The 14,126-nt window shown below is 44.8% G+C and overlaps 1 protein-coding gene across 3 annotated transcripts in view; it reads right to left on the bottom strand.

Moving 5' to 3' along the window:
- LOC145345469 (adhesion G-protein coupled receptor F2-like) overlaps positions 1-14,126 on the bottom strand; it is an 82,526-nt gene that overhangs the window by 52,320 nt on the left and 16,080 nt on the right. For 2 of the 3 annotated variants that reach the window (XM_080193288.1, XM_080193289.1), the window contains exon 2: positions 3,579-3,721. The exons of the other annotated variant lie outside the window; for it this stretch is intronic. In XM_080193288.1, coding sequence (XP_080049414.1) covers positions 3,579-3,686 — 108 coding nt within the window. In that variant the 5' untranslated portion in view covers positions 3,687-3,721. The remainder of the gene's footprint in view (positions 1-3,578; positions 3,722-14,126) is intronic. 3 annotated transcript variants of the gene reach the window in all.

Raw genomic sequence — 14,126 nt, 5'->3', positions numbered from 1 at the left:
TTGAGAGACGGCAACTGAGGGGGGATCTAATAGAGGTATTTAAGATTATGAAGGGTATAGATAGGCTAAACAGAGGTAAGCTATTTCTTATGTTAGAGACCTACAGTGCAAGGGGCCACGGGCTTAGGGTGAGGGGGGAGAGGTATAACACAGATATTAGAGGGAGGTTTTTCACACAGAGGGTAGTGGGGGTATGGAATGCTCTGCCAAGCAAGGTGGTGGAGGCAGGCCCGCTGGAGTTGTTTAAGAGTTACTTAGACAGGCACATGAGTGGGTTGGAGATGGGAGGATATAGGAAATTGTTTTAAATAAGGTTCATTAGCATTGGGACGTCCCTGGTAATGTATAAGGATGTGGAATGATACTAATGTTTTTCTCTTTTAATTCACAGGTTTTAAATTGGTCCGCCTTGTTGTCCAATGAGGGGCACACACGCTATGGGTCGTACTTGGGCTGCTCTTGGATGTTCGAGAGTAGCCTAGTGCTTCATGTTGTTAGAGTACGCTTAAACTGGACCAGACGCTGGGCAACACGACAGCTCAGTGACTTTCACTGTTTGCTGTGCAGACACATGGATTTGGGCCAGTGTCTGTGGGAGTTTGCACATTCTCCCCGTGCTTGCGTGGGTTTTCTCCGGGTGCTCCGGTTTCCTCCCACACCCCAAAGATGTGCTATTAGGCTGATTGGAGGTAATAAATTGTCCCTAAATTAGTTTTCCCTCAATGTGGAATGCCATAAGCATAGATAAGGGTCATGGGTGGAGGGGGGACTGGTAATGTTAAAATGGCAGTGCGGGCTCGTTGGGCTGAAGGACATGTTTCCTGAGCTGTTTTTGTTCTTAGTTCTTAATAAACTGAACGCAAATGTTACTTCGTAACGTCACTTTGAAATAACATATTAACAATCAGACCAGCACACTTGGCTGGTGCCAACCATTCTTGTGAAGCCCTCAATGATTTTCACTTCTTTTGATTTTCCTTTCCTTTCATTGTTTCACATCCAACACTCTTGGTATCATCTCTCCAGAATGAGGTGAACAGCTGATTAGATAATGGACATTTGCAGAATTACCCAACCCATCATCTATAAAATGTGTAAAAAATCTGAGGGAGCATTAGGTATTTATGATTTGTTGATGGGAATGTGGGCTTTGCTGGCACAGCCAGCATTTACTGAACATCCCTAATTGGCCTTAGGAAAGTGGTCTTAAGCTGCCTCTTGAACCACTGCAGTCCAGGCGCTGTTAGGAAGTTCCAGGATTTTAACCCAGCAACAATGGAAGAACAGCAATATATTTCCAAGTCAAGTTGGTATGTAGCTTGGAGGGGAACTTGTAGGTGATGGTGTTCCCATACATGTGCTGCACTTTTCCTTCTAGATGGTAGCAGTCATGGGTTGTGAAGATGCTGTCTGAAGAGCCTTGATCAGTTTCTGCAGTGCATCTTGCAGATAGTACATACTGCTGCGATTGTGCTTTCATGCTGGAGAGAGTGAATGTTTATGGAAGAGATGCAAATCAAGCAGGTTGCTTCATTGGCTGTAAAATGCTTTGGGTCTGCTTGAGGACATGGAAGGGGTTGGGGGGGGGGCAGATGGTGACAGTGTGAAGGGGATGTGGCACTCAACTTCCTCATTTATTGAACATGCAAAGTTTGGCACCATCAATGTACAATCCCTTTATAAGGAGACCATATTTATAAGTATTCACCAGAATTCTACCACACTGCCTACCATGAAAATGGAGTGGGTGAAGGGCGGAAGTAGGAATGTCCATTGACCTCGGATGGGATTTTCTGGTCACAGGTCAAGTGAGACTATAAAATCCTGCCCATTACCTTTTAAGCTGTAATTGCCCTCAACTCTTGTATGGGGTTCAATTTTGCCTTTTTTCCTCACAAATATACCCCTGCCAATTGAGTCCTTTTGAGGCCAGACATACAGGGATTCTTACCATATCGAGTCAACATACATAGCCCTGACCCATCTTCTCTCTTTGACCTTCTTCCAGGCAGATGGACGTTCCACTTCTACCAGGCCACCCTGGCAACCTTTGTGTAAGGCCAGCGCATATAGACAAGTCACAACCTGATTTGTGGTCCTCACTGAAGCTGTTGTGGGAATGAGCCAGAAAGGCTGTCGATTTCTAAGCCCATAGAGGGTTTAGGGAAAGATGGTTATTGCAGAAGGTCAGGGGACATGGAGTTGGGGGTAGGGTGTTAGCGTGGATAGAGGATTGGTTGTCAAATAGGAGGCAGAGAGTGGGGGTCAACGGGTGCTATTCGGATTGGCGGTTGGTGACTAGTGGGGTGCCCCAGGGGTCGGTGCTGGGGCCTCAGCTATTTACCATTTATATAGATGATCTGGAGGAGGGAACCGAGTGCAGGGTGTCGAAATTTGCTGATGACACCAAGATTGGGGGAAAGGCAAATTGTGCGGAGGGTGTGGAGAGTCTGCAGAAGGATCTAGATAGGCTGGGCGAATGGGCCAGGAAATGGCAAATGGAATTTAATGTTGGCAAGTGTGAGGTGGTCCACTTTGGTAGGAAGAATGGTAGGAAGGACTATTACTTACGTGGCGAAAAACTGCAGCAGGCGACGGTGCAGAGGGACCTCGGGGTCCTTGTGCATGAGTCGCAAAAACCCAGCTTGCAGGTGCAGCAGGTGGTCAGGAAGGCGAATGGGATGCTGGCCTTCATAGCGAGGGGGATTGAATATAAAAGTAGGGAGGTCTTGCTGCAGCTGTATAGGGCATTGGTGAGGCCGCAGCTGGAGTACTGTGTGCAGTTTTGGGCGCCGCACCTGCGCAAGGATATTTTGGCCCTGGAGGGAGTGCAGAGGAGGTTTACTAGGCTGATACCGGAGTTGAGGGGATTGAGCTATGAGGAGAGGCTGAATAAACTAGGCTTGTACTCGTTAGAGTTTAGAAGGATGAGGGGAGATCTCATTGAGACGTATAAGATGATGAATGGGATGGATAGGATAGAGGTGGAGAGACTCTTCCCGCTCAAAAAAGACAGTAGGACTAGGGGGCACAGCCTCAAGATAAAGGGGAGGCGGTTTAGAACGGAGTTGAGGAGGAACTTCTTCACTCAAAGGGTGGTGAATCTCTGGAATTCTCTGCCCGTTGAAGTGGTGGAGGCTGCCTCGCTAAATATTTTTAAGAAGCGGGTTGATGGGTTCTTGATAAGAGAGGGGATTAAGGGTTATGGGGAGAGGGCGGGAATGTGGAACTGAGCCACAACAGATCAGCCATGATCTTATTGAATGGCGGGGCAGGCTCGAAGGGCTAGATGGCCTACTCCTGCTCCTATTTCTTATGTTCTTATGTTCTTATGATTGAAAAGATCTGGCACATCTTTTAGCATGTTAAGCAATCTCTGCTGTCATTGTTGCATCAGGCAAGTATCCCCAAATAACCAAAGGTTTATTTCCTTTAAGAAGTATGTATCACATTTTGTACTTATTGTCTTTTGTTGGAAGAAATTCAGACATCTCCGAAATTAAAAAATATGTTGTGAATCTGGAATTTCAGTTGTTTCACTTTCAGTTACACACAGTTGATAGAAGGTTGTTACTCACCAGAAGAGGAGAATTTGAACTATTCGGCCTACCAACTTCAACTTCTGCACATTGAGAGACCAACAACAGCAAAAGGCAGTGTAATATAATCTTATATCGAGCCATCATTACAAATGTCTAAAATCAGAGAAACAGTGATAAAACTGGAAAAAGAAATATAAATACATGATTAGAAAACAGCAGTGTTTAGTCACAGAAGCCAAATACAATGCGTGGCATGGTGGCACAGCAGTTAACACTGCTGCCTCACAGCTCCAGGGACCCGGGTTCAATTCCTGGTTTGGGTCACTGTCTGTGTGGAATTTGCACGTTCTCCCCGGGTCTGCGTGGGTTTCCTCCAGGTGCTCTGATTTCCCCCCAAGTTCGAAAGACATGCTGGTTAAGTGCGTTGGCCATGCTAAATTGTCCCTTAGTATCCCAGGATGTGTGGGTTAGAGAAATTAGCAGGATAAATATGTGCGGTTACAGGGTTAGGACCTGGATGGGGTTGTTGTTGGTGCAGACTCGATGGGCCGAATAGCCTCCTTCTGTACTGTAGGGTTTCTATGGTTTTTATGTTGGAAATCAGAAATATAAACAGAAAATGTTGGAACCACTCAGGTTCGACAGCATCAATGGAAGAGAAAGAGAGTTAACCTTTCAGGTCAAGGAATTCTCACCAGAAGTTTCAACGGTTCTGAAGAAAGATCCTTAACCTGAAGCATTGGGCAGAATTCTCCGGCCGTCACGCCAGTGGGATTCTCTGGTCCCGCTGGCAGCACACCCCCACCCACAGGGTGGAGTGCCTTCAATGGGAAATCCCACTGGCAGCGATGAGACCAGAGAATTCTGCCACCAGCGAACGGGAAACATGCAGCTGGGAGCTGAGAGAATCTCGCCCATTATTCCCCCACAGATTCTGCCAGTCTTGCTAAATATTTCAAACACTTGCTGTTTTTATTATAACGATATATAATCTACTTTGTCAATATATTTTCAATGAAGACACGGTTCAAAGCCTCCAACCATGTGCAGTCCGTCTGTAGTGAGATTCAAAGTACAATTAACAGGGGTTTCGCATGTGATCGGAATGGGAGGAATGAGGTGCTAAAGTCATGTGGTGGGGTCAAGTCAGATGAAATTCAGAGTTATGTGTCCCATATTTCTCTCCCTCTCCAAATTGTAGCTTTGGCTTAGATCTCTCCAACTTTGCAATTTCTTTGCTCAGTTTCTGATCTCCTTCCTCCATTACTTTTCTATTTCCCTCCTCATCCGCATTTTTTTAAAATTAATAAAATAAATTCTTAAATCAGCACAAGATGGTTGATCCTCCTATTTCTTCTCAATGCTGGGAGCTGTGTCTTAATAAAGAACTTGTATTCTCTACTGTAGAAGTTAAAATTCTCAGATTTTTTTTAAAAAATTCATGCCTTCTCTGTAACAGCTTGCGTGAATATTATTAATTGCAAACTTTCAAGGGAGTCTGTTTTAGGCTAATCTTCTCTTGCCTGGCTCCAAAATATTCTGCTTTTTGACCTTCACCAGAGGGTAAACAAGATCCGATTTTTTCCATAACAAATACCAAAAGCGAGTTATGGGGATATGGTATGCAATGAAGGATTAGCAGAAGTTAATTTTCCATTGAATGAGAAAGGGCAAAAAGCCAGGGTTTAATTGGCAAATGTGTATGTCAATGAAAAATGTGAAAATCACTTGTTCCTGATTTGTTGTAATTGACTATAACCGCTGACTTGTTTCTCTGTAAAGTCAGAACCACACCAGCTAGTTCGATGGAGGGAGGGTAGTTCTCTTTGTGCACAAGTAATTAAAGACCTTGCATTGGATGCATGGTGTCCAGCGCTGTTTGTATTAAGAGTCGACTAAGTGTGCCTAAGTTACTGGTACCCAAGGATTTCTGTCACTTCCAAAATAAAGTACCAAGGCATAAATATCCTTTTCCATTGTTCAGTTCCGGAGTACATCATTGTTTGATGTAAAAATCTTACTCCAAATTCTGCCTCCGCGCTGCCATCTAGTGAGTCTCCACAAGTATGTTGCTGCTCAGCTTCAGCTGCCTCCAACAGCCGCATCTACAAATACTGCAGAATTTGAAACAGAGAGTGCAAAATATCAGCAGCACTCAGTAGGTTAGGCAGCATCCCCTCAGCAGCACTCAGTAGGTTAGGCAGCATCCCCTCAGCAGCACTCAGTAGGTTAGGCAGCATCCCCTCAGCAGCACTCAGTAGGTTAGGCAGCATCCCCTCAGCAGCACTCAGTAGGTTAGGCAACATCCCCTTAGCAGCACTCAGTAGGTTAGGCAGCATCCCCTCAGTAGGTTAGGCAGCATTCCCACAGCAAGTTAGGCAGCATCCCCTTAGCAGCACTCAGTAGGTTAGGCAGCATCCCCTCAGCAGCACTCAGTAGGTTAGGCAACATCCCCTTAGCAGCACTCAGTAGGTTAGGCAGTATCCCCTCAGTAGGTTAGGCAGCATTCCCACAGCAAGTTAGGCAGCATCCCCTTAGCAGCACTCAGTAGGTTAGGCAGCATCCCCTCAGCAGCACTCAGTAGGTTAGGCAACATCCCCTTAGCAGCACTCAGTAGGTTAGGCAGTATCCCCTCAGTAGGTTAGGCAGCATTCCCACAGCAAGTTAGGCAGCATCCCCTTAGCAGCACTCAGTAGGTTAGGCAGCATCCCCTCAGCAGGTTAGGCAGCATTTCCTCAGCAGCACTCTGCAGGTTAGGCAGCATCCCCTCAGCAGGTTAGGCAGCATTTCCTCAGCAGCACTCTGCAGGTTAGGCAGCATCCCCTCAGCAGGTTAGGCAGCATTTCCTCAGCAGCACTCTGCAGGTTAGGCAGCATTCCATCCCCCACTGCCTTTCTTTCCTCCCCCATTTTTAATAAACTGTTAAATTTCTAACTTATCCAAGTTTTGATGGGAGATCTACGGCCTGAGGTGAGCTCTGTTTCACTCTCTGGCTGATGCTGCCAGATGGGTATTCGCAGCATTTTCTGATTTTATTTCAGATAGCAACATTGATGATTGGTGTTTTTATATGAAGTACCATCATCGAAAGTGTGGATCTGTTTCAACATTGTCATGAAGATGTGGTTTGTGTTGAAGATATTCTTTTTCATAAACTAGCTAAGTGGAAATCTGAACTGAACTTTTGAAAAGGAATTGTCCAATATTTTTTCAGAATGTCAGTCCGTGTAAGAAAACTGAAAAGAATCCCACCGACAGCACTGGTGAGAAAATTTGCCAGATGTTCAGCCTCTTTAACAAAAAAATGTTTCCCCGTGAATCACTCCGTGTTCATGGTGGCTTGCTTCTGATTCGCTCGTCTTAGGAAAACATAATCTCTGTAATCAGTGGAGCGCGCCATTTAAATGCCTCCACAGCACTTGTCCCAAGTCCAATAGGGGGATTGGCTGCCAGGAAGACAGTGCCACATTTCACAGAGGGAGCCCTCACCAAACTCCCAGATGGTTTGGAGCTGAGACGTGACATTTTCTACCCATGGCGAGGCAGACGTCCAACAAGCAAGGTCACCAACCCTACCTAGGAGGTAGTGACCATGATAGCGAGTGCCAAGTCACTTCATAAGAGGATGGGATGACAGTCTTGAAGTAAGATGAGTAACCTTTGTACAACCATTTCAAGTCTGCATCCTCATCACTGCAGTTGCACTCCTTCACAATTCCACGCTGAATTCTCTCCCAGCCACCTCAAGAGTCCCAACACTTGTCATGCCACCCTCCTCTGCACGCCCTCCCCATGGTCCCTTGCAGTAGCTATTCTGCTCCTTATATCCCCATTCCTATTCACCTTCCATGGCAAGCCGGACTTTACCACCATCTGACCTGGCAGGACTCCCATCTACACTTTCCCTATCTGTCTCAGTGCAGGACAAACTCGAGCACAGCCAGCCAGAGTCATATCCCAGCTGAAAACCCTAACACCCATTGAGGAGAGAGTCCTTGAGCTGGCCAGTGAGGAGCTGGTCTGCGTCAATGCAGAGGGCAAGATGGGGGCAAGAGACAAACATGAGAACCTTCAACACATGCAGCCATGGTGCTAGCCTCATGCGTTAACTTTCTCCCATCAGTCTGTCCCTGTGATGGAATAATGCCATCTCGCTTCCCTGGCATGTCACTTAGTCAACCAGCCTGGACTCTTTGAAGATCACAGATCGAGAGGCTCCAAGAGAGACATCTCAGAGATAGGCATTGAGGAGGCATCACAGCTGTCACCCTCATCCTCCATCAGCAAAGATGTTCACAGCTCAGTGGGAATAACCAGTAGGCAGGATCCTGGATCACTCACTGGTGAGCACCTGACAGTTGAAGATCCACAGCAGGCAGAGGCAGGGACATTCCAGGGATCCAGCACTGTGAGGGATGCCAGAACCCAAGACTCTGCTGGGCCTCAGGCTTTTGACATGCCCCTGGGTCCGGCCATTCCAGAGCTGCTGGGGCTACAAAGGCAGAGTTACAAATGTCAGAAAGGACGACAGCATCCCTCCTTGGACAGCAAGGCAAACTAATAGAGCCCCAGCGCCTGCTGTCTGTGGAGATGGTTTTGTCACTCCAATGTAACGAGGCCAACACTGCAAGGGTGGCATCTGCAGGAGATCTTGGTGGAGGACGGGCACTCCATGGTGGGGCATATCTGCTCCATGGTTCAGGCCATGACTGGGAGGGCGTGAGCTCCATGGTGTAGGGCTTCAATTGCACGGAGCAAGCATTGGTGGGCATCCATGAATGTTAGCGCCAGTGGGGCTTTTGAATCTCATTCCAGCTGCCCCTCTGTCCCATGAAGGAACTCAAGGGCCCCCTGGGAACCTGAAGGAAAAAGAATTGGCAGGAGCACATCAGGAAGCCTTCCACCCAGGAGATGCTGGGGGTGATCAGATCAGCTGACACCCCCCTTCATGTGAGTGAACACTTTCAACTCTGCACATCAAGGCGGAAATCACTGCAACACCTGTGCAGCCCAATAGCAGGCAGGGACCTTGAGTGTCCCAGTCCCCGAGGGGACACCTGCCAAGGTCATCTCAGGGCTTGAAGGTCAGCAGACTCTACTTTCCTTCTTTTTGCTACAAAAATGGTGGACCTCCCATTTATTCATATTATACTGCATCTGCCATGCATTTGCCCACTCAGAAAATCACCTCCTTTGTCTTTCCTGATTGAATCTTAATTTGTCCAATTCTTCTTTATTTTGTAACTCATGTTTCTGTATGTGTTTGCATGTGTGTGTACATGTGGTGACATGTGTGTTTGCCTTTTTAGTATGTTTGATAGCTTTATCTGGGTACGTTTTTAAACACAATGAAATCTAACCCACTACTTCCTTAAACTCAAAGCAACCAGCTGATTGATTTCTTTGCAATCAGTAGTAAACTTACAGTAGTAAGTGCATACATTAAATTGGCACATTAATTATTTTCAATTGCAAAAACTATGTAATGATCAAGAAGGTGTGGGAAAGTGAGGTGGGTCCCTTACACCTCCTCAGCTGGTCATAACATGGTTATTACCACCCTCTTGACAATGTGCACAGATAATTATTCTAGGGTCAAAGGCAGGCTGCTAAGTAAGTTCAAGATCAAATGTCCAGTTTTCTGTTACTGATCATCAAAACTGTCTCGAAAGCTCCAAAACACATGGAAAACCAACCAGAAGTACATTAGCTTTAAGATAGTAAATAAACGGAGGAAGATAACTGTAAATAGAGTGGCCTCGACATTCCATCTGTAAATTTTGCAGGTTATAACTTTTTCACATCCATATTTGACACTGGATTATGATCATGTTGTCAAGGTAATACAAAATTGTTGTAGTTTGCTGTCTGGCCAAGTGAATTTAAAGGACAAAGCAAAAGTTTCTTCATTCCCTGTCGTTCATACTTGATGTTGAAATCAAAGAACTGCTATCTCATCCAATAGAGAACTTCATCAAAAATATGTGGTTTCTTGCATAACCAATCATTTTTGTCAAGAAACATAGAAACAGAAATAGGTGCAGGAGTAAGCCATTCAGCCCTTCGAGCCTGCACCATCATTCAATATGAGCATGGTTGATCATGTACTTTCAGTATCCCACTCCTATATCTGACGAACTTGCCTCAACAGCTTTCTGTGGTAGGAAATTCCACAGGTTCACAAGTTCTTCCTCATCTCAGCCCTGAATAGCTTACCCTTATTCTGAGATGTGACCCCTAGATCTGCACTTCCTCAACATCGGGAACATTCTTCCCACATCTAGACTGTCCAGTCCTATCAGGATTTTATATATTTCTCTGAGATTTCCCCTCTCATTTTTCTAATTCCAGTGAGTACAAGCACAACTGATCCAGTCTCTCTTCATACGTCAGTGTTGCCATTCTGGGAATCAGTCTGGTGAACCTTCACTGAACTCCCTCAGTAGCAAGACTCTGGCTAATACCCAGCAATTCCAAGTAGTTTTGGAATGCAGTGTGATGCTTATCTCAGCTTGTTTTTTTTTGTTAACTTGGCTGTAAATCAGCTCACAGAAAAAACAGGGATTCCATGCTCAAACCAATTCCCATCTATTCTTCTTGTTGAACTCCAGATGAAAATTTGTCCGCTGAGAGTGAGCAGCAGGTACAATGCTGAATATTCCTTCTCTGAACCTTCAATCATCTGCCACAAGTCACAACTGATGTTGCATCTACTCTCCTAGTTTCGACATGCATCTAAAAGCTGTGCCAGCATGCAGTGCAACAAATCTTCAACTTCAGCAGAACGAATACTCTTTCTTATCATCCAATACGTACAAGCTGTTCCATGAGCCAGGTGGCTCCACTGCAAAAATTAAAGGCGCAGCAGAAATAGATGGATGTGTGGCGAGTGCATGGTTCAGACAAGGTAAGTGATTATATAACCTGACCTGGAAGGTCGAGATTATACACAATATATTGCAGAGAGAAGCAACGATAGCTAGGCTCCCAAATGAAAACATTCGGCCCCAAAATTGCATTCAGGAATTTCAGGAAGTTGTGAAAGATCCTGAGCCTTAAATCAAGAATCCATGGAAACCATCATGATGACTGACAGCTGTCACATTGATGGCTGATTTCTTAAAATCAGAGATGAAGAACAGCAGCTGAAGAATATCTGCACAGCCTCATGAAGCCTTCACCAAATCAATGCTAACAACAGACTGTTCCACTCTGCATTGTATTTAAATGGCAGTCACCAAAAACACCTTCTGAAGTGTCCTTTAACAGAAATGAAATTTCAGCAATTAGTGGCAGATTGAATCGTAAATAGATGGAAGAAGGTTTGACTGAGGACAGATAGGCAATGGCTAAAGGAATATAAAAGTTGTAGGAGATAAACTCCAAAACAGAATCCTGTGAGTACACATAAGGTTAGGTCGGAATGTGTTAAAAAAACTGAGGACTGGAGATGAGGTTACATTGAATTATTCAGTTTTGTACACAAGTTTGTTTTCAAATCACAACCAACCAGGGTATGAACCAATCAAATTTTATGTAATATTTTAATAGAGTGACTGATTATTTGGCCTTGAACCGTGAATTCCTGTTACATTCTGACTTACATTTATTTTAATATCACAACATAGTATTCATTGATTCAGTGCTCCAAAATATAATACCATTCAGTCAGGTAATGTAACAGCAGTCCTGCTGGATGTACATCCTGGAATTTCTGTTTTAGAATAATCGTATAATATTACACTCTCCTTTGAAACGATTTGGTGTATGATTTTCTCATCTAGGCAGGTCTCGTCCAAATTTGCAAGGAATCTGTCCATCAGATATATTCATTAGTTGGAGAAGTGGAAACTTTATTTTCCAGAACAGACTAAGGACACAATTGCTAGACTGCCGGGCATGCGCCCTGATCTCCCATATACTGTGCCAAATTTATTTACAGTTAATGGGAGATCTGTCAACGTCGCCTCCCCCCACCCCCTCACCCACAGAAATCACCCCCTCCATACACACATACGCCCCTCATCATCACCCACCCCACAGACATTTGCCACATATCCCCTCCATAGACCTTGCCCCACACAGACACTCCCTAAGCACCACCCTCACCCAACAGAAACCCCCCCTCCCGATCTCCGGCCTCCTGATCGTTGCCCAGTCTCTCGTGGCAGCCTCGATACTTGACCCCACCACTAGCACCCCCCCACCAAGACAGAATTCCTCTTCCTTCTCCTCCCCCCTCTGTGAGGTCCCATCCCTCAGACCCTTAGGCTCCACCTCCTTGCCAATGGGCAGTGCCAGGATGCCAGGCTGGCATTTCCCAAAGGGCACTGCCTCCAACCCCATCCCTGAAACGTAATAGAGCCTCAATGGACTCTGGTCCCACTAGTGAGGCCATCACATCTGACCCCCATTGCTGGGGACCAGCTGTGATCCTCACTGGTGCGATTCTGCAATGGCAAGGTCAGAAAGGCAACTGAGCCCGGATGCTAGAGTCAGCCATGTGTCCTTCCCAGGCACAAGGCTGATTACATCGCAAAAAAGGAAGATTAAGACCTCCCAGATGCAAATCGGATTTTTCTCGCCTGCTGAAATTTCCCACCTTGCTACGCTACTTGACCAGCACAGCGGGCTGGAGAATTGTGCATCTAAATTTCGGGCATTGTGTGAGGGTAAGGGATGTTTCAAAATGATGAGAAAAGATTGTGGAACAGTAGACAGAGCTACCAGTCTTCATGGGTGCTGACCATAGAGGAAGGGGAGGACTTCAAAGGAAGTTTAGGAAACTGATTTAAAAGGTGAGAATCTTGGAATTACTTCTCCAACCACATAATGAGGAAAGATAGGAAAGTTGGAAAGATCAACATATCATTGAAGGGGTGGTGTCAGATGGTGTCATATTTTATGTGAAATTGGGTCCAATTTATTTGGAGTTTTGAAGCAAGGGACTACATTTGAACAAGAAGGAAGTGAATAAGAGAAAATATAAAGAGAAACTCTAAAGGAGGTGCAGGAACACAGGGACCTCAGTGTAAATGTACATAAGTCATTGAAGGTGACAGGGCTTGTTGAGAGCGTGGTTAATAAAGCATATAGTATCCTGGTTAAATTAACAAGAGCACTGAGTACAAAAGTAAGGAAGTCACGTTGAACTAATATAAAACACTAGTTAGGCTTCATCTGGAGTATTGCTTCCAGTTCTGGGCACTAGAAGAAAGATGTGAAAGCGTTGGAGAGAGAATAGAGGGGATAAACAAGAATAATCCCAATGATTTATGTAGATTTACACTGAGGTCCCTGTGTTCCTGCACCTCCTTTAGAGTTTCAAATCCCACCATGACAGCTGGTGAAATTTACATTCATTTCATAAAATCTCAAATTGCAACCTAATTTCAGTGATGGTGATCATGAAATTACAATGATTTCTGGATTGGAAACATGTTAATGTGACACCCCTATTCGAAAAAGAAGAGGCACAAAATGTCAGAAACTATAAGCCAATTAGTTTGACCTCCGTGCTGGGGAAGTTGCTGGAATCAATTGTTAAGGAGGAGATGAATGAGCATTTGGAAAGACAAAGCTCAATCTACCAATTTCAGCAATTTCATATTTGACAAACTTGCTTGAGCTCTTTGTGGACATAACCAGCAAGATGGATAGTGGGGAACCTGTGGATATGGAATACCTAGACTTCCAGAAGGCATTTGACAAGGTACCACATGAAAGACTAATCCAGAAGGTGAGATCGCACAGAATTGTGGGTAGAGTGCTGGATTGGTTTGAAGTTTAGCTGACTGACAATGAGCAGAGGGTTGGAATAAATGTGTCCTTCCCTGGCTGGCAAAATACAGCTAGTGGGGTGCCGCATGGTCAGTCCTCCAACCTCAATTGTTTACGATCTATATAAATGATCTGCAAGCAGGGACAGAGTGCAACATAGCAAAATTTGTGGATGATACTTAAATAGGTAGGGAAAGCAGACACTGAAGAGAAAGATTTTACAGATGGATATAGATAGGCTCCAAGGATGGGCCAAAATTTGGCAGATGGAATTTAATCTGGCTAAGTGTGAGGTTATCCATTTTTGCAAAAAAAAAGGCAAATTTTTACCTAAACTTAAATGCAGATTCAAAATGCGTCTGGGTAGAGGGATCTGGGTGTCTATATTCATGAATCACAGAAAGTTGGTATGCAGGTACAGCATGTAATAAAAAAGGCAAATGGAATGTTAGCATTTATTGCAAAAGGACTGGAGTATAAAAGTAGAGAAGCTTTGTTGCAATCGTATAAGGCGTTGTTGAGACCACGTCTGGAATATTGTGTCTAGTTTTGGTCTCCTCATTTGAAGAAGGACATGGTGGCATTGGAGGCAGTTCAGAGGAGATTCAGCAGATTGATTCTGGAGATGAAAGGGTGATGCATGAGGAGAGATTAAATAGTTTGGGCTTGTACTTGCTGGAGTTTAGAAGGATGAGAGGGTATCTGATTGAGATATATAAAATACCAAAAGGGATTGATAAAGTATTGGTAAAGTAAATGTAGACCAAATGTTTCCCCTTATGGGGCAATCTAGAACAAGAGGCC

Source organism: Carcharhinus amblyrhynchos, chromosome 7, assembly GCF_965287045.1.
Source record: "Carcharhinus amblyrhynchos chromosome 7, sCarAmb.v2.hapA, whole genome shotgun sequence".
Lineage (NCBI taxonomy): Eukaryota > Metazoa > Chordata > Chondrichthyes > Carcharhiniformes > Carcharhinidae > Carcharhinus > Carcharhinus amblyrhynchos.
This window is presented reverse-complemented; position numbering and strand designations above follow the sequence as displayed.